We start from the raw sequence: 21166 nt of genomic DNA, 5'->3' as shown, positions 1-21166 counted from the left end.
GGGGAGCAGGTGAAAGCTCCCATTCATCTCATCCCAATGCTCAGGGGATGAGCCACAGTGCGCTGAAAGGCTCAGAGGCCAGTCAGATATCAGTCAGGCCTGTTTTAAAAATGGCCTTGGCACGTCTGGGGTTAGATGCAGCACGTGTCCAGGTGACTCCTCAGAGCACTTTTTTTCAGGAAGACCTCAGTCCGCAGCTCTCTGTGTCCCACTCTCAGCTCCATATATCGAGGAGCTGCAGAGGTGCTGGGCAGACCCCAGACGTTTCTTTCATCTCCCGACAGACTGTAGAGCACTAGCTAATATGCAGGATGTATCCAACCATGGCCTTAACCGCATGCCCAATATAGAGCCGGCTGTTGCCGCCCTTGTGCTATCGCCTGATTAAGCACTTCATCCCGATGCATGCTGTCCCTGGCCACAGTGCTGGTTGACAGATGACTTCATTGTGAGAAGCTATGACACAGCAGCACATATGGGACATATTAGAAATTCCATGTCACACCTTATGCTGGCCCTGTCCCAGACATTGCAGGCTTCGGAAGTTGACCTTTCTGCCCAGAGCCTGAGTGACGCCTCTTTGCAGGCATTCGCCTATATGAACATGGAGTTGGGTAGGCTAATGTCTTCGTTAACCCTCGCCTGACGCCAAATATGGCTGGCCCAGTCTCCACTTTTGGAACCCTGCAGGGGAACCCTCCACTCTCTTCGTGTCATTCCTGGGGAACTGTTTGCCCCTGCTGCACAGCAAGCCCTGCAGTGCAGTCTACAGGTTACACAGGCCAGACAACAGTTTGCTAGTCTGCGTCATGAACACCCCGCTAGACAGAGACCCTCTATGGCAGCAAATACGGCTCAGAACATACCACGGCATATTACCCAGATGAGAGCACAACACCCAGAGAGGTTTCGTCAGCCAGCCCCCGTCCAGCCCCCTTATTTGGCACAGCGAGGCCAGACTTCTGGCCGTCACCCCTCCAGAAATTATAAGGGGCGAGGGGGTAGACAATGACTGTACCACTCCTGCGGTCGGGTGCTTCACCAGCCAGCTGGGATGCTGGGAAGCACTTACATCAGACACCTGGGTTGTATCAACCCTGTCACAGGGCTACAACATTCAACTCAGACATCAACCGCTGAGGTTCCATGGACTCAAAAAGACCTTAGTCAAGGACCCAAACAAGACTCTGGGCTCTCCTGACAAAGGGTGCCATCGAGCAATTAGACAGCGCCTTTACAGAACAGTGGATTCTATTCCAGTTATTTAATAATCGCAAAAAATTTTTTTAATCGTTTTAATTATATAAGATGATAATAATTAATTATATATTATTTTTTATAATATATTTTATTATATCGTTTTCCTCATCCGTTTTGCCATAATTTCCCTTCCAAAAGTCAGTTAGTCATATATGTCTGTATGTCGAGTGATCTAAAGCAAAGGCATGTACAGTATCTCACAAAAGTGAGTACACCCCTCACATTTTTGTAAATATTTGATTATATCTTTTCCTGTGACAACACTGAAGAAATGACACTTTGCTACAATGTAATGTAGTGAGTGTACAGCTTGTATAACAGTGTAAATTTGCTGTCCCTTCAAAATAACTCAACACACAGCCATTAATGTCTAAACTGCTGGCAACAAAAGTGAGTACACCCCTAAGTGAAAATGTCCAAATTGGGCCCAAAGTGTCAATATTTTGTGTTTTCCAGCACTGCCTTAACCCTCTTGGGCATAGAGTTCACCAGAGCTTCACAGGTTGCCATTGGAGTCCTCTTCCACTCCTCCATGTTGACATCACGGAGCTGGTGGATGTTAGAGACCTTGTACTCCTCCACCTTACGTTTGAGGATGCCCCACAGATGCTCAATAGGGTTTAGATCTGGAGACATGCTTGGCCAGTCCATCACCTTCACCCTCAGCTTCTTTAGCAAGGCAGTGGTCGTCATCATGCTGGAATACTGCCCTGCGGCCCAGTCTCTGAAGGGAGGGGATCATGCTCTGCTTCAGTATGTCACAGTACATGTTGGCATTCATGATTCCCTCAATAAACTGTAGCTCCCCAGTGCTGGCAGCACTCCTGCAGCCCCAGACCATGACACTCCCACCACCATGCTTGACTGTAGGCAAGACACACTTGTCTTTGTACTCCTCACCTGGTTGCCGCCACACATGCTTGACACCATCTGAACCAAATAAGTTTATCTTGGTCTCATCAGACCACAGGACATGGTTCCAGTAATCCATGTCCTTAATCTGCTTTGAGACAATGTCTATTGTAAAAAGCGCTATACAAATAAAATTGAATTGAATTGAATTGTCTTCACCAAACTGGTTTCGGGCTTTCTTGTGCATCATCTTTAGAAGAGGCTTACTTCTGGGACGACAGCCATGCAGACCAATATGATGCAGTGTGCGGCGTATGGTCGGAGCACTGACAGGCTGACCCCCCACCCCTTCAACCTCTGCAGCAATGCTGGCAGCACTCATATGTCTATTTCCCAAAGACAACCTCTGGATATGACGCTGAGCATGTGCACTCAACATCTTTGGTCGACCATGGCAAGGCCTGTCCTGAGTGGAACCTGTCCTGTTAAACCACTGAATGGTCTTGGCCACCATGCTGCAGTTCAGTGTCAGGGTCTTGGCAATCTTCTTATAGCCTAGGCCATCTTTATGTAGAGCAACAATTCTTTTTTCAGAGACTCAGAGTGTTCTTTGCCATGAAGTGCCATGTTGAACTTCCAGTGATCAGTATGAGGGAGTGTGAGAGCGATGACACCAAATTTAACACACCTGCTCCATATTCACACCTGAGACCTTGTAACACTAACAAGTCACATGACACCAGGGAGGGAAAATGGCTAATTGGGCCCAATTTGGACATTTTCACTTAGGGGTGTACTCATTTTTGTTGCCAGCAGTTTAGACATTAATGGCTGTGTGTTGAGTTATTTTGAGGGGACAGCAAATTTACACTGTTACACAAGCTGTACACTCACTACTTTACATTGTCGCAAAGTGTCATTTCTTCAGTGTTGTCACAGGAAAAGATATAATCAAATATTTACAAAAATGTGAGGAGTGTACTCACTTTGTGTGAGATACTGTATATAAGGCATAACTCATTTAAAGTTAAGAAGTGCTACTTTGTTTATTTTGATGCTGTGACAGCCATGTTGATCTGACATCACTCTGTAAACTGGGAATGGTCTTGTAGTTGAGAAGACTACTCCAAGTTGATGAGTAGAAATTTCCGGTTGAGAGGGCGTTTTCTTTGGCTTTTCCTGGTTGGAGGTTGGAATTATAATTTGTGACCTCTAGTCAAACACAGCATAAGTGTCAGCCAGAAGTCTGCCAGATGTGCTCTTGCACACTAGTGCATATCAGAGTGCATTCCCACTAGTGCTTTCACCAAGAGTCATTCACTTACCAAGGCTGTGTTCGAAAAGTAGGAGAGAATGTGATGTATTTATGAACAAGCCAGTGTTGGCACACAGCACGTTAGGGAGTCTATGTTATATTGTAGGTTAAGGCAGACCTGTCATTATCTCTCTTTGAAACATGTGAGTAGCAAGAAATCTAAACTGAACTGCCTTATAAGGCAGCTTTTGTCCTCTGAAAAAGAAAAAAAAAACCCTGTAATGGTCACTAAATATCTATTTCTTCATAAATATGGCAAGCACTAAATCTTCCAGTACTGCAGCTTGCACTCTGTTGGCTTATGGCTACCGCCACAGACTAGCTCATCCTCCTTTTGTATAGCAGCATTTATTTTGTCTTCATTGAATGACTTGGTGTTATTTGTCTTCATTTATGGATTTGTGTTGGCTTGCTTTATTTCATTATTGATTTTTTTCATATTTAATATTAATTTAATGTCATTAATATGAAATGACTGCATTTCACATAAATTTCATTGAATCCAATTGAAATAAATAAGCAGTTTAAACTTCAGAGCATAATCCTTGTATACAGTCACAGTAACTAATTCCACTTATACAATTTGAAGCCAATCAGTTTCACATTGTGTTGTCTTTTTAAGCTTGAGAAGTTAAATGCATTCACAATTATTGTGGGCAGTTATTGTGGGCAGGGACAGGCAGTAATGTTTTCTAAAGCGCTTTAGTTTTTTCAATGTTTAGTTAAAGTTATTTATTTGGAACATGCACATAGATAGTTGAAGGATACTTTGCCCATTTAAAATGTCTTTTTCGTTTACCTCTATGGATTGAACTTATTTTTCCACCACATCCCAGAGATGCTTGATCGGATTGAGAACTGGGGAATTTGGAAGCCAATTCAACACCTTGAACTCTTTGTCATTTTCCTCAAACCATTCCTGAACATTTTTTGCAGCGTGGAAGGCCACATTAGCCTGCTGAAAGAAGCCACTGCCATTAGGGAACACCGTTGCCCTGAAGGGGTGTACTTGGTCTGCAACAGTGTTTAGGTAGGTGGGACATGTCAAAGTAACATCTACATGAATGTCAGCACAACGTTGCCCAGAGCATCACACTGCTGCCGCCGGCTTGCCTTCTTCCCATAGTGCATCCTGGTGCCATCTCTTCTCCAGGTATGTGACACACATGCACCCAGCTCTCCGCATGTTGTAAAATAAAATGTGATTCATCAGACCAAGCCACCTTCTTCCATTGCTCAGTGGTCCAGTTCTGATGATCACTTGCCCATTGTAGGTGCTTTTGGTGGTGGACTGGGGTCAGCATGGGCACTCTGACCGGCCTGCAGCTATGTAGCCCCATACACAGCAAGCTGCGATGCACTGTGTGTTCTGACACCCTTCTATCATAGCCAGCATTAAATTTTTCATCAATTTGTGCTCTTCTGTGGGTAGCCTTCTCTCCCCACATGCATCAGTGAGCCTTGGGCGCCCATGACCCTGTCACTGGTTGTCCTTCCTTGGACCACTTTTGGTAGGTACTAACCACTGCATACTGGGAATACCACACAAGACCTGCTGTTTTGGATGGTCAGACCCACTCGTCTAGCCATCACAATTTGGCCTTTGTCAGAGTCTCTCAGATCCTGACACTTCCCCTTTTTCCTGCTTCTAGCACATAAACTTCAATAATTTAATGTTATGCTTTACATTAATAATTTAATGTTATGCGTCATCAGTGTGCATATAGTGTGTGTGTGTGTGTGTGTGTGTGTGTGTGTGTGTATATGTATATATATTTTTATATATACTGTATGTGTGTGTCTGTGTGTGTGTGTGTGTGTATATATATATATATATATATATATATATATATATATATATATATATATATATATATACTGTATGTATATGTATTAGTTGGCTTTTTTGACATATTTGGACAAGCAAACATTTGATCATCTTTGAAACCATGCCTATTAATAAAGTTGCTATACTTGAACAAAACCACAAGGAAAAATAGCTATTTCATTCATTTGTTCATCATAAATATCAGTAGATGTGATATTCTTTTGTGGAAAAAGTAAGTACACACTTTGCCTCAGAAGCTAGTATTGCACCCTTTAGCAGAAATAACTTCTTGTAGGCGTTTGTGAACAAAATTACTACATATTGAAATCTGTTGTTTTTGTTGTCACCTGAGGTTTGCTTGATTATACAAAGTTGGGGAGGACTACACAAGCATTATTTGGGCCCTGATAAATAACAACAAATATATAATTTGTGTGTGTATGCGCAGGGAGATACAGCTCAGAGAGCGATGTGTGGAGCTATGGGATCCTGCTGTGGGAGACATTTAGCCTGGGAGTATGTCCTTATCCAGGCATGACCAACCAGCAAGCCCGTGAGCAGGTTGAAAAAGGTATCAGTTTTCATGCATAGCACACACAACAGACACACGTACATGCTATGCCTTTATCCACTACTTTATTTTAACTAGGTGAAACATTGTCATGAATGTTTAATTCACAACTGGCATACTTTTGATTAAATTTGTTACCATGAATGCAGGTTACAGAATGTTGTGCCCACAGAAGTGCCCAGATGAGGTCTACAAGATCATGCAGAGGTGCTGGGATTACAAACCTGAAAATCGTCCCAAGTTTGCCGAAATTCTTAGGGAACTGTCTTCAATCAGGAAAAAATAGCTCCAAATTAGATCATGGGGAACAGTCTGAAGCCATACATATGATTTCTCCCATATTCACAAAGAGAAATACCTTAATATTTTCTCTCATGTCCATTGCTACATAAGATACTATTTTGCACATTTCTTTGTCACATGACTGAATGAATTGCTGATGCAGCAGTTGTCTTTGAGCCAATGCCAGGGAGCTAGGTATTGGCTTTTCATGTAAAAATGTCAGTATTTCTACCACGTACTGTACATTTCTATGACTGCACATATCTATGTGAATAGAGGAAAAGGTATTTGATAGAGAATTTTTATGAACAAGTTGCATTCCACTTGCCATGTTTTTCATAATCATGACACCAGAGAGAAAGCAAAATTGACAAAGTTGTCTTGCATTTATTTGACTGGTATTTTTCCCACTCCCTCTTACTTTTCTTAGAGCCCTTTATTCTATCTCATAACTCATACAATGTCACTTCAGAGAAGTTTTGCTTCAAGAACATAAAATTAGGAGTTTGTGCTATTGACTCAATTCAACTAGGTAACAAATATTGCATTCAGAACTATTTGTTTAAGGATTCATTAAAAAAATGAGGTATAATAAATTGCTGAGTGTAATTTATGGAACATGTTAAGAGCAAAATGTTAAAACTCAACAGACTGGCTTTTAAACACACATACACACACTTCACATTAAGTGCAGTCATTCTATGTTACTTTATGTTACATGCTGAATGGACTAATTCACAATTAAGTAAAACCGTTGTCAGAGATAACCTCTCTACTTCACTCAAGGTTCTTCATTTTATGGGTTATAGCATGTCATTTTGCTAAATGGACTGCTACTGTTCTGCATAGACTTTCTAGGCAAGTAAGAGATCCAGATGTTATATGACTATATGTGTATTTTACTTTAAGGTCTGTGAATCAGCCAAAGCCAATCTCAAATTTATCTCTATGAACAGTTCAGTTTGTGATTATTATATGACAGTGCATTTTGAAAAATGAACTTGGAAAGTATTTGATGCACATTTACCTTCAGTGTAATTACATGAAATCATCCATTATGTATTGGGACAAACTGAAATACCCTTTGTGGTTTATTTTGCTAATTCTCTCTTCTGATTGTTCATTTCTGCTATTTGGTTTAACAGTGCCTTACAATGATTTCCTCTGAACTCCTGAGTAATAAATGAAATTATTACTTTTATAAGGTGTATTCTGACCACATTCATTTTGTATTTTGTAAATACTGTTGTAGATTCTATAATGTAATAATTTTGTAGACTTTTTTTTTTTGCAAATCATAATGAATTGAAAGTGTCAATGACCTTCCTATGTGGCCAGGTATCACTGTGTTCTCATATAATAAAAACATTTGCACGTTTGCAGTTTGTAAAAATCATCCTGGTGTCACATGTAGTGTTTTGTTTAAAATGGTGGACTGTCTTGTGAAATGTCTGTACTGACTGATCCAAACTCTTGACAGAGTTTATATCACTCAGCACTGATTCATTCATGTACTTATTCAGGTTCCTCCGTCACATGACAGAATACTTCCTGTGGTTTCTGGTCAGATGTGATGACCTTACATCATTAGTACTACTGCTGAGTGAGGTCTTGTATTTTCCTCTTAATTTTATATTCAGATACCAGGCATTTTATTTATTTCAAATAACTGTTATTCTTTGTAGTTTTTATTTATTTATTTTTATTCATCATCTTATGAAATTCTTAAACTCCTACTGTCAATGTATTTTACATATTATATAGATTTTTTTCTCACTTCCTATTGATTGACCTGTCTATTTTCTTACTTTGTTGCACTATATGACTTAATATTCCAGCTGTAGAGAAATGCCAGTTGTCACAGTGCTGTACAAACAAATAATGCATAATAATATCACAGTGATTCAAGAAATAATTTTAGGCTTTGTTACATTGGGGAATTACATGTTTGTTATGTGTATTTAATCCTATATTACTGGTGTTGCCATTTATTACTAATATATGTTGCCATATATTTATGTAGCTTGAGTACTACTTGAGTATTGAATTTTGATATTTTGATTGCACCTTTGGCCATGTAGAAGAATATTCCATTGCTAAACATTCATATAATGGTAATGGTAAGCTAATGGTAGGACTATAGTCAACCCCAATAATTTTTAGATGGAACATGTATTGTTGTTTTGGTTTTAAATTATGTTAAATAAACTAACTATAAAAAGCATATACTGCATATTTGAATACATTTGTCAGCACCTCTGTTCAAAAGTAGGGCTTTTATCAATATTTGTATTCCTAAGAATAGATTATTATATACTCCAAAATAATATTACTTAAGAAATAATTTTTATATTGTGAGGTGTATGCCCTCTGTGCTGATCCTGATCTAGTCTTCCAAGGTTGAATCGAGTACTTTTGATTTAATTCTGTTTTGAGCTGAAAAGCTCACCTTCACACTGAGCAGCCAAAATTGGTAGGACAAGCAATATCTCAAAATTTGCTCAAAGCACATGCTGTGTTGTTGTCATGCTTCTTGCACACATCCAGTCAGGTTTTATTCATTAGCAATATCTGAGAGGTAAATTTATTGCAAGGTAGCTTCACATGCAATCATATAGGCGGTTTTGAATTTTATTTTTAGCTCCTTCCATTTGGTCTCATCATGTAGTTCACAGGCACTGCTTCTGCTAACGGTGTTTTATGTGGAGCACTCTGTGATTACATAATCACAAGCTTTTTTTATGCTTTTGACTATCGCCCTGTTTTCTCACAGTCTCTTTCTTGCAATGGTTCATTCCGCTAACGAAATTCGTTTCCCCACTATTTCTCTGCCCGCTTTGGAACAAAAGTCACAAAACATTTTCTGTGTGTGATGATCATACCTGAGCCATGCAAACTCTTAAATCCAAGGAGTCTTAAAATGCCTTTCTGCACTTTTACTGATACATTTTCTAAAAGATGGGAATACTATCAGGTTTACAATTTTTTTTCATTTAAAACGAAACAAATAAAATGTTTTAATTTTTAATTTTATTTTTTAAATTTAATTTAATGTTTTAATTTAAAAATGTGGGTTGGGAGGAAATTCATCCAAAGCGCCAAACTAGTGAGGATCAGCTATCAATGTTCATTGTTCATCAGCTATAAGAGGATCAGTGTTCATTGATTGACACTGAAAGATGATCCTCTGTGTCTCTGTTGTTTTCTCTCTCTCTCATGCTGGCACAGCTGGAGCCTGCTTTTTTATTAGCAGGTGTGCCATCAGCATTGGTGCTCGACAGAGATGAGGGTTGTTTGAAAAAGTCTGATATTTTTTATGCACAGGTTTGGGTACCCCTTGTCAAACCTAGTTACCACACTCTGGTGTTTTTCAGTCCAGATGATAGGTGTTTACGAGTGACGCTTTGCATTGCTCTTTTTGGGTTGACCTTTTCCCTTGCCTTTCGAGGTTTTGATTTTGCTGGTATCAGTCTCAGCTGGGCTCTAGAGTTCAAATAAGGGTCTTGTTATTCGAGAGAAGTCTTGTATGAAAGACTGGTAATAGCCTAGAAATCCAAGCAGTGCCCTAACATCTCCGACTGTGCGGGGCTTTCTCTCCTTCAAAAGCGACCACAGCTTCCAAATCTTTCGGGTTGATCTGGATTCCATCACCTGATACCATGCGTCCAATATACCTGATTCTCCTCTTGAAGAGCTCACATTTATTGGGTCGGAGCTTTATGCCGTGCTTTCTCATGCGGCACAGGACTTGTCTTATGTGATCCACATGTTCCTCAAAGGTTTTTGAGTAACACAGCACATCATCAAGATATGGAGCACAACATTCATCTCTACTACCGTCTAACACATCTTTCATGCATCTCTGAAATGTGGCGGGTGTATTTGTCAATCCGAATGGGATGCGCACCCATTCATGCAGTCCCCAAGGTGTGCTGCAGGCTGTGGTGTCTGGATGCTTCACTCACAAAACCTTGAGGATATGCACATCCCTGATCCAATATGGAGAACTATGAGTGAAATCCAAGTCTGTCTAACAGGTCTTAGATTCATGGGAGTAGATGGTGGTCTGGAATCGTTTTTCGGTTTAATCCCTGAAAATCTACACATAGGCGCAGACTGTTTGTCTTTCTTCCGCACACATACCACTGGAGATGAGTAAGCGGATACAGACTTACAAATTCAGCCTTTGTCCAAAAGATTGTGTACATACTCCTTCACCTCTTTGTACAGGGGTTTTGAAATAGAGTTGTATGCTTTCTGGACAGGGTTGTTGTCAGTGGTGTTGATAGCTGTAAACCTGGAATACAGCCGATATATCCCTCGCCTTTGGCAAACACGTGATTCTTCATAGAGCATTTGTCACACCACCTGCTGTTCGTGGTCAGAAAGGTGTTTCAGGTCCACAGGTAGGTCCCATTTCTCCTGTTGGTGAGGCATTGTAGATGTACCTTTTCTCTCACCATTACCTTCCGTTCTCCCTAACTGGGTTGAGCATGCATGAATGCCACCACCACCACCTGTGTGTGTTGAAGGAAACATTACTGGTGTACTATCAGTGATGCTTTCAATGTGATCCAGTACTATTCTCTGAGGTAAGAATATGTCATGGCGTGTGGAGTTCTGGATTGGGATTCTTACTACTCTCGAGGCTCCAGCAGGCACATCAACAAGCGCAGGAAACATCTCAAATCCATCTGGTAAGTTATTATCCTCTGCTGGCTCAAATAACATTGTTCCTTCTTTTGAACAGTGTCTAATGCGGCATCTCACATGAAATCTTTGTCCACTTTGAACCAGGAGTCCTTCCTTTCCAGTTTTTATCAAGGGGCAGTTTTGATTTTCCTGTAAAGGCATATTGTTAACAGTGGAAACAAGAACTTCAGCTGTGTGTTTTTTCCACATTCATTACCTCTGAGAGAAGGTCATGTAAACTGGTGTCATTAATTTGCCCATTGTTGCCCCTAATTAGTTCTTCAATGACATTGAAGCCTAACAGTGGACTACTTTTATAGCTTCTGCTGACTAGCATTGGTACAAATATTTCTACTTTACCAAATCTTTTGCTCTTGATTTCTAGGAGAATTGTAATCCACCCATCAAATGGTATGACTGTCCCATTAGCTGCAGTGACCTCAAACTGCCGTATTGACAATAAGCTTTCAATGGGCTGAATGTTGACATCTGACAATACTTGTTCCACCCAGGACTTTCCCACTATGCTCACCTGTGCCCCGCTATCCAGTAACATCTGTACTTTAACACCATTCAGATGACGGGTAACCATGCACCTCCTTCCAATTAACTGAGCAACCCGTTTCTTTGTACCAACAAAGGTACGTTTGTTGGTACATTATGCTGTTTGAATGATTGGCCAGCTACTGGGGTTTCACTTTTAAGACTGTTGATTTTAATGGGGGACCCTTGGTGTTGGCTGGTCATTGGTGGTCCCTCCCCAATGACCTGTTCCAGTTTCCCGATGGTTTATTCTTTAGGAGACAGCCAACAGCTCAGGGTCCCTCTCGATCACAGCGAAAACAGTGTGTACACATGTCAATTACCTGTTCTGCACACTGCTTACATTTTCCTTTTGTGTCAGGTTTTGTTATGTTTTTGGGATTTGTTGCAGTATCACAATGGCTTTTATGCACTGTGGTTATGAGTGCTTTCTCTAGGCTCTTGGTCAAAGCTGAAACTTGTAATGTTAGGTCCTATATGGCAGTATGGTTTGCCTTTACTTCAGCCTGGGTTTGGATAGCATCCCGCCTGTCTGCCTCCTGTTGTGTAGCATTGACATTGACTATTTTCTGCCTGTGTGAATGACCTAGGCGTGTCTCTCTTTCTCCTCCTACTGACCATGTTATAATTTCTAGAATGATATCATTGGTAATGCTGTCGTTTGAGACATGTGGTTTGAGATCTTGCCTTGTATAGCTGTACTTCTCACTTAAACCTTGGTAAAGTGAATGGAGAAAACTCCCTGTACTAGCCTGGTGTCATACTGAAAAGCTGTACCACTTTGTTGAGATGCAAACAAAACACACTGTTTCAAACTCATTAATCTATACAGAAACTGTTGTGGACTTTCCGTGTCATGTTCTTTAGTATTACTGAGCTCTTGGAACAGTTCTGTACTACTTTTGTCTCTAAGGTGTGCCCTGAGAAAACGCTTCATCTCCCCTACCGTGAGACTATCTATAGTGAGCAGCATATCTTTAAATGTGCCTGCTTTAATTATTTTAAACTGACAATGGCGTTGGGGTTGGATGTCTGAATAGTACTAAATAGTAAATAAAAAAGGGAGACCACATTATTTGTGCTTGCTAACATTGCAGCATGTATTCTTCTGCATTTGATAACGCAATCCACTTTCCCGTTACCTGCCAATGCGCCACCTAGTGTTGTGAAGGTCAGTGTACATGAAAATGCAAGGCTAATAGTGTATAATAGGACTAGCCAAAGGAGTACAATCTAACTGAAAATCTAATCTCAAAATGAACTATTCTAATGCATTAATGTTGAATGTAGCCTCACAAAATAATAACGTTTAAAAAAATAAAATTATGGGGTATTGTGTATGTCTTATTTCAACCCTCTACAAATGCATTTGAATAACTGTTACAGCAAGGGACCACACATGTACATCCATAAAAACAGTAAGCATCCCTGCACTACTGTTGTGTTCTCTTTTATCTGTGCTTCAGTATGAAGATTTATTTCCATTTATCCTGCTACGTGCATTAACTTCCCTCAGACACATTGAGTCAAACACACCATTTGTGCAAACAAACAGCTCAGATGAAGAAAAAACATTTTTGCGGAGGTATTTAAGCAGTTACATTGCCTACATCCAGTGAATAAATTTACCAAATGAACAAACAAACGACTCATACAAACGAGTCTACTCTTTAAGACGATTCTTCTATGTGACCATTGAGAGCGAATGACACATCACTAGTCTCCAAGGTTTACAAAGTTGTGAGCTGCCATAGAAACCCTTTTGTGTTTTTGGTAACTAGATACTTCTGTACAGTAAACCGATGATTATTATGGATATTAGGTTATGCCAAACTAGCATTTGTATTGTTATTAGGAAAGAGAGGGCATGTTTGGACTTGCTCAGTCTGTTGTAGGGTTGTTGCATCAAATCCAGGTTCACAGAACTGGCTGCTGAAATGTTGGGTGTTTTTAAGTACTGTGTCCTTCATTTATGCTTTTAAAGTTTTTATTGATGAGTAATTCAAGATTGAGTTCTTTTCCTGACATCGAATAAGATGTCACACTCCAGCCTAGTAAAAATTTTGTACCCCAGATCAATGCTCTCCCACCTAGGACACTTGTTCACTTAGGGCCCACCGCCTACTTAAGGGCTTTAAGTAAGCCCTGCATTCCTCCCATTTACAGCACCTTCTGCTCCAGCCCACCCTTAAAACACAGACTGCATTGCCATTATTATCATTTATCAGTGAAAATATACTACATTACTCTCATGTTTCATGTATAGGTAGTCTGCTGGCTGAAAGTCACAGGAAAAATATTTTACAGGTTAAAGATTTACAGCTTATGGTTTGAAGAGTGGGGCTCTCTAATAAATTATTTCTTCCTCCACATTGAGAGCTTAATTGCCTCCATGTAAAAATAATGAAATGTTCTCAAATACAAAGAATGCTTTTTAACATGTCTTTATTTAACAGCATAGTACAGTGCAAATCAAATATAAATGATAGATTTTGATATTGACAAGATATTATTTAAAATATTTTATTTAAGGCTTTTTTTTTATCAACAACAAGAGAACAAATAATAAATCAAAAACATGTACTACTTTCCCAGCTCTTTTACATTTTGTCAGAAAATGGGGATACAGAACCATAAATGTAGCTTAGTTTTTGAGTGATGTACCCTATGAAGAACGTATAATTTGGAATATTCCTTTGATTATAATGTCTGACCTGCAGATAATGAAAAAATGCATACAAGGAAGATTAAATTTATCAGTAAAGATTACATTTATGGCATCATTCTCTAACAGAAACATTGGCAACTTGCTGTAGTGTAAGAGGAGCAGAATACTCTGGGACACTTTATTGGAAAAGAATCAACTTCGGGGTAACAGTAATCATTGATCACGGGACTTCCAGTCTTGTTTTTGCCTTTACTTGTACTATTAGGGTGAATCAGGTGTTTCCACAGGACAAGTCAGTGATGCATTATGCATATGCGGTAACAGGTTCCCTAAAGCAGGAGGAAGGCTGTTGCATTCATGCTTATGCAGGTGTGAGCTGAGCTAGCACAAAGCAGGTAGAATTAGGAACAGCAGGATAATATCAGTTTGCAGATCAAGGGCTATTAATGTAATTAAAAACACAGGCAATAAAGATCTTTGAACTTTTACCAACTTTATTGAATGCAAAATGAATGAAGATGCATATTTTGGGGCCATGGTCAAATGCTGTCCATAATATTTGATGGAGATAACCATTATCCCCTTTTATACTGGAAAGCTTCTCAAAAGTAAGAATATATGATCACTAACTGACTTGTTTACTTTTGACACGTGTTTTGTCTTGCTTTCTGTCCTGTCTACGCCTCTGTTATGTAATTATCATCTCCAGAGCTCCAGCCTGAGACCCACTAGGTGGTCTTCCCTGCAGAGCTCCAGCCGGAGGTCAATGTGGCAAGCTCATCTCCATGTTCCAGCCAGAGGCCGACAAGTCGGCCTCCCAAGCCATGTTCCTGCCAGAGGCCGACGAGACGGCCTCCCAAGCCATGTTCCAGTCAGAGGCTGACGAGGCGGCCCAACGAGTCATGTTCCAGGACGGCCAACCAAGCTTTGCTCACGCCTGAGGGTGACCACACACCCCCCAAACTCTGCTCACGCCTGTGTCCGACAAGATGGCCTTCGGTGGGGGGGGGGGGGGGGGGGTCAGGCTCTTCTGACTTCGTTTACTTTTGATACGTGTGTTTTGATTTCTGTCCTGTCTCTGCCTCTGTTATGTAATTGGTTCCTTCCTAATGTCTCAGCTGTTCTTGTTTCGCACTTTGATTATGTTTATGTATTTAAACCCCTTGTGTGTCCTTGTTCGGCGTGATGTATTGTGTTTCTGTGCCATACCCGTACCAACCTTTGATTATTGTGTTTCTCATTCCATGGTTTTTGATCTTGTTTTCTTGCTCACGGTTCTGATTCTTGTTCTGCCTAGTTTTGCTTCTTTTTTCTTTTTTTTCTTTTTTTTTTTTTTTTTTTTTAAATCTTTAGTTAAAGGACCTAGATGATGTAGTGTACTTTCAAAACACATTCAATAATCTTTGATTGTTGTACCATGTACATTGTAGGGTACATTTACATTGTAGTTTGAGGAATTTAAAATATATATATATTTTTTTACTTTAACAATTAGCATTTTAAAATTATTTTTGAGTGGCTGATCACACACATATCTGTATACAAACATATACTGTTCTGAAAAAACAACAACAACAAATGAGTAAACTGTAATTTCTTACTAAGGGTGGCATTCATACCCAGTGAATTATCCCCCATCCATCCATTTTCCATACTTCTTACACAGGAGATCCTATCCCAGGGAACTTGCGGCACAAGGCGGGGGGCACCCTGGATGGGGTGCCAACCCATGGCAGGGCACAATTGCACACACATTCACATGCCCATTCACAACAATGCCAGTCAGCCTACAACACATATTTTTGGACTTCGGGAGGAAACCATTGAAGTATGGGGAGAACATGCAAACAGGGCAGAGGCAGGATTTGAACTCCCAACCCCAGAGGTGTGAGACAAACATGATAACTAATATTAACTACATTTCTGTGTATTTGCTAATTCTTCTTAGCAAACCTGGTAGAGTTAAGGTTTATAGATAGATAGAGTTCCCATTTAGCATTAATCAGTCCCTCCAGGATTTTGCGATTGCAGAAATTAACGCAAATTCAAGCAAACTCTGCAATATTTGGAGGAGCTAGCAATTTTTCAGAATTACCGCAGATTTTCCGCAGATTTGGGCCAAGAGACATCATGTGACATAATCACAGTGTGCATTCAACCAACGCACTCTTTCACGTGTGACAAACATGAGCACAGATAAAAGGGCTCATTTACCAACAAACATCTCTGTGAAAGGCCGTGCAAAATAATTATGTGAAATTGCAATTTCGTCAATTCAAGCAGCTTTCCATAAAAATAGGACCAAAAAATCCACATATTGCATTGCAAATTTTGAAAAAAAACCCACAGCAAAATCTAATATTTTTTTCCACAACAATCACAACATCAAAAAGATCCTCCACAAATTCCTGATTAATAAAGTGTTCTCAATAAACTGTTATCTATTCATCTATTTTATAATGAAGCAATGTTGGTTAAGCAGACATGATTCTGTACTAGTTAGTGTAAAGTTTCACATTGCAAATATCATGGATGTTTGAAATATCATGGATGTTCATCCCTTGAACAAGACCCTTAACCATCAGCTACTCAGCTCTATGCCCAAATTGGAGCATCTTGCTTTTAAATGAATACTAGCCGTTCAAAAACCATCTTTCCTATTATACTGTTTTTTTTTTAACTAGAACAATGACAGCCAGGTAATAAAACATACAGTACTGTGCAAAAGTCTTAGCCACGCGCAAAGAAATGCTGTAGAGCAAAGATGCCTTCAAAAATAATGAAATGAAATGTTTCTACATGAATAAAAATACTATAAAGCGCAGTAAACAGTAATAAATTAAACAAACTCAATAGTTGGTGTGACAACCCTTTGCTTTAAAAAAAAAGAAAAGGTAATCTCAGGTACAGTTTGTGCAGTTTTATAAGGAAATTAGCTGTAAGTTTTATTGAGTGTCTTACAGAACCAGCCACAGGTTCTTCCGGAGACTTTGACTGTTGCACGTGCTTCTTATTTTTGCAGAAAATCCAGCAACCTTCATTGTGTTTTTTTGTTGTCTGAAAGGTGTCTCTTACATAATATGCTGCTTTCTTTACTGACATACAAACACTTTTCTGTAACATTTCATTTAATTTCATCTTTTGAAATCTAAAATGTTTTTGTACTGACTCAATAATGTAGAAGTCATAAAATAAGAATCTGTAACAATGTTTGTACTAAAAAAATAGGGTGCCTAGACTTTTGCATAATACTGTACATTTTCACCAACATATTTTGATCTTATTCCATATCAGTTGATCCCCTAGACTCCCAACCCCCACATGTCTGGGATAAATGACCCATTTGTCCCCCATGATGTTGGGGGTCCCCTTAGAGTTACTACAATGCTGAACCTGTCTCTTAAGTAAAATCATGCTGGTACAATTTAGAGTACTGTTCTTGTTTTCAAATACATTAAATGAAAATGCTTGTTCATTTTTGTGGCTTTTGCTCCCTGTACCTTTTGTCATCCCTGCTACCAACAGTGGCTATCAAAAACAAAACAAACGAACAAAAAAAAGGTTAACACTTTTCACTGAAGTATACGTTATTGCAAACTGAGAACTTTTCTGTAATCCCTGTATGAAATTGAAATACATTCACAGATCAATTTATGACCACAGTGAGTTAATGTCTCTTAATGAGTAAAAGATATTATGATGACTCCATGTGTTACACATTACTGTTGTTTCTGTTCTTAAAATATTTCACACTTAAAATGTACATTAATAAAGAATGTGTCTTGGCTTATATTTCCTGCCTAGTCTTCGTACGTGATTAAATCAAATCAATTCTTAATAACAGAGCCAAATTTTTAGACCCTATAAAAATGCTCAGGTAGTAGTACAAGATTAAAACAATAGCCCCATCTGCTGGAGAAATAAACCAAATGTGCCTCCTAACTTCCAAAACAATTCTGAAATATTATGCTATAGGTTACATGCCATTTTCAAATACTAATTAGTACTGTAGTGTGTATGCTTAGGTATAGCCAATCTGTTGTAAGACATGTGGCCCTGAAAGGCTACAGAGCATTTTTGACAAGAAATTTATCGATTTGTGTTTTATTCCTGTTTTTACAATTTGTAGGCTACCTTTAATGGTGGTATGTTCTTCCATCCAGCCTTGGTCCACCCCCCCACCCCGAAATTGTTTAAACATTTCTATTATTTGAATTAATTAAAAAAAAGTTTATCATTGTACTATTGCTATGTATTATGTCTAACACATAGATTCATTACAAGTAATAATTATACATCCATTTTCCAAATAGTTTATCCTACACAGGGTCAAGGTAATCCATCCATCCATCCATCTTCAACCACTTGCTCCTTTTCAGGGTCGTGGGGGAGCCTGGAGCCTATCCCAGGAAGCATCAGGCACAAGGCAGGGTAACACCCTGGACAGGGTGCCAGTCCATCGCAGGGCGCACAATCATCCACACATTCACACACTACGGACACTTTAGACACACCAATCAGCCTACCATGCATGTCTTTGGACTGGGGGAGGAAACCCCCGCAGCATGGGGAGAACATACAAACGCCACACACACAGATCTGCGGGAATCGAACCCCGACCCTGGCAGTGTGAGGCAAACATGCTAAGCCATGTTTGCCACTAAGCCACCGTGCGCCCGGGTCAAGGTAATCATTATTCATAATAAAGTGAGCATTTTCATTTAACAGTATCAAGGTCAAACTAAATAAAAAAATGTAACTTAATTTCTCTACACACTATGGCAGCACCTGACTTCACATTTATATAAAACTACGGGAAATAAAGATTATGTGTATCTGATGAAGCTTCTTTATGCCAATTCCTCTTCTGCTTCTTCCTCAAACTCACCCTCCTCTTCAGCTGTGGCATCCTGGTACTGCTGGTACTCAGACACAAGGTCATTCATGTTGCTTTCTGCCTCAGTGAACTCCATCTCATCCATTCCTTCTCCTGTGTACCAATGCAGGAATGTCTTTCTCCTGGACATGGCTGTGAACTGCTCCGAGATGCGCTTGAACAGCTCCTGGATGGCTGTGCTGTTGCCAATGAAGGTGGCAGCCATGTTAAGCCCTCTTGGTGGGATGTCACCTACAGCTGTTTTGACATTATTGGGGATCCATTCCACAAAATAGCTGCTGTTTTTGTTCTGCACATTGAGCATCTGCTCATCCACCTCTTTCATAGACATATGGCCCTGGAAGACAGCAGCCACAGTCAATCCACGGCCATGGCATGGATCACACGCTGCCATCATATTCTTGGCATCAAACATCTGTGTTAGTTCAGGCACAGTGAGTGCACGGTACTGCTGGCTCCCACTGCTGGTGAGTGGGGCAAAACCAGGCATGAAGAAGTGCAGACTAGGGAAGGGCACCATATTGACAGCCAGTTTTCGCAGGTCAGCGTTGAGCTGCCCAGGAAAATGGAGGCAGGTGGTTACACCACTCATGGTGGCAGAAACAAGATGGTTAAGAACGCCATAAGTGGGAGTTGTGAGCTTTAAAGTGCGAAAACAGATGTCATAAAGTGCTACAGGAAGCCTCAGTCCTCCTATGATAGTTAATTTCTAATTGTGACCAAGTTCTAATTTATTTGACCAATGCTTGACTGCGTTGGTTGCTTTTTTTTTTTTTTTTTTTTTTTTCAAAAAAATTTCTTGGCCAGTCTTTTTAACTTCAAAATAAAATTTATTTTTGTATGGAAACCCATGCCTCTTGCCTGTTCTAAATGGATCGTATTTGTGTGTCTTTGTTTGGGTTGTTTTCCCTGTTTTCTCGGGGTGGTGTAGTTGCTACGAACAAGCCTCTTGCTACACAGACAAGTTGGTAACCCATACAAATCCAAAAGTAGTTTGTCAGTGTACCAACTTTGCCGATACATTGGATGAAATAACGGTTTACTTTGTTTATTTGGTAAGTGTACCCATTAAGCCCTCCAAAATCTGCTTTTAGATATCTAGGTACGATTTTCATTGAATATCTACTGTAGGAAAAAAAGATAGTGTCTTACATAAAGTTTTAATATTCAAACAATTATATTTTATATAATTTTATGTCAGAAACATGTCAAACATTTCATATGTCATCAAGATATGAAAAATGTCATAGTAAAGCACGTCATGCAAGTTAATATATTTGTTTGTTAGAAAAACCACTTTGGACTAAAATTGGCAAAATAGATCGACAATTGGTCACTGGACCTTCTTCTGCCTTACTTAAAGATTGTGTTGATTTGCAGACTGAATTTGACCTCATTACAACTGCTGATGCAGAGCGCCTTCTTCTACATTCACGCTCCGCATATTATGAACATGGCGATAAGGTGAGCCGACTCTTGGCCCACCAACTGCGTCGCCAGACAACCTCGCGCATGATCCCTCAAATAAAAGATTCAACTGGCATACTCCATACAGACCCTAATACCATTAACTCAGTCTTTTGCTCATTCTATTCCTCTCTGTATACGTCTGAATTTCCATCTGGGACTTCTGAAATGAATGCTTTTTTAAGCAGTCTCAATTTTTTCTACCATTAACCCAGATGTTGCTAAAGATCTTGATTCACCATTAACCTTAGAGGAAATCAACCTAGCCATAAATAGCATGCAAAACAATAAAGCTTCTGGCCCTGATGGATTCTCAGTAGAATTTTTCAAAAGATTTAAATCTAAACTGTCCTCATTATTGCATTCTGTATATATGGAATCTCTGCAGGATGGCTCTCTTCCTCCTACTTTACGACAAGCCTCTATAAATCTGCTTTTAAAAACAGACAAAGATCTGAATCTCTGCAGCTCTTACAGACCCCTCTCCTTGATAAATGTGGATGCTAAGATTCTTGCTAAGGCTTTGGCAAGTTTTTTGGAAAGAATTCTTCCTATCATAGTTTCAGAAGAGCAACCTGGATTTATAAAGGGGCATCAGCCATTTTATGTCCGCACCCTTTTAAACATGAGTCGACGCTGAAAAAGCGTTCGACAGGGTTGAATGGGACTACCTGCTTATTCTATTACATAAATTTGGATTGGGTGATACATTTATTTCTTGGATACGCTTTCTGTACACATCCCCGCAAGTTAGTATCTCCACCAATGGTATACAATCAACTTATTTTACC

The 21166-nt window shown here is 39.7% G+C and overlaps 2 protein-coding genes across 7 annotated transcripts in view; one reads left to right on the top strand and one right to left on the bottom strand.

The window, feature by feature from the left end:
* Positions 1-8334, top strand: part of fer (fer (fps/fes related) tyrosine kinase) — a 111321-nt gene extending 102987 nt beyond the window's left edge. For 5 of the 6 annotated variants that reach the window (XM_053618224.1, XM_053618229.1, XM_053618227.1 and 2 more), the window contains 2 exons: positions 5704-5826; positions 5976-8334. In XM_053618224.1, the coding sequence (XP_053474199.1) occupies positions 5704-5826; positions 5976-6112 (260 nt within the window). In that variant the 3' untranslated portion in view covers positions 6113-8334. The remainder of the gene's footprint in view (positions 1-5703; positions 5827-5975) is intronic. The other variant, XM_053618225.1, reaches the window with a different exon arrangement.
* Positions 8335-9141: 807 nt separating this feature from the next.
* Positions 9142-19515, bottom strand: LOC128603645 (tubulin beta chain-like). The gene is made up of 2 exons (XM_053618231.1): positions 18872-19515; positions 9142-9556 (listed from the first exon to the last, which is right to left on the bottom strand). Exons 1-2 carry the CDS (start codon positions 19498-19500, stop codon positions 9499-9501), a joined length of 687 nt encoding a protein of 228 aa, XP_053474206.1. The 5' UTR covers positions 19501-19515; the 3' UTR covers positions 9142-9498.
* Positions 19516-21166: the final 1651 nt, after the last annotated feature.

This window comes from Ictalurus furcatus, chromosome 28, assembly GCF_023375685.1.
Source record: "Ictalurus furcatus strain D&B chromosome 28, Billie_1.0, whole genome shotgun sequence".
Taxonomy (NCBI): domain Eukaryota; kingdom Metazoa; phylum Chordata; class Actinopteri; order Siluriformes; family Ictaluridae; genus Ictalurus; species Ictalurus furcatus.
Note: the sequence above shows the minus strand (reverse complement) of the source record. Positions and strands in the feature narration are given on the sequence as shown.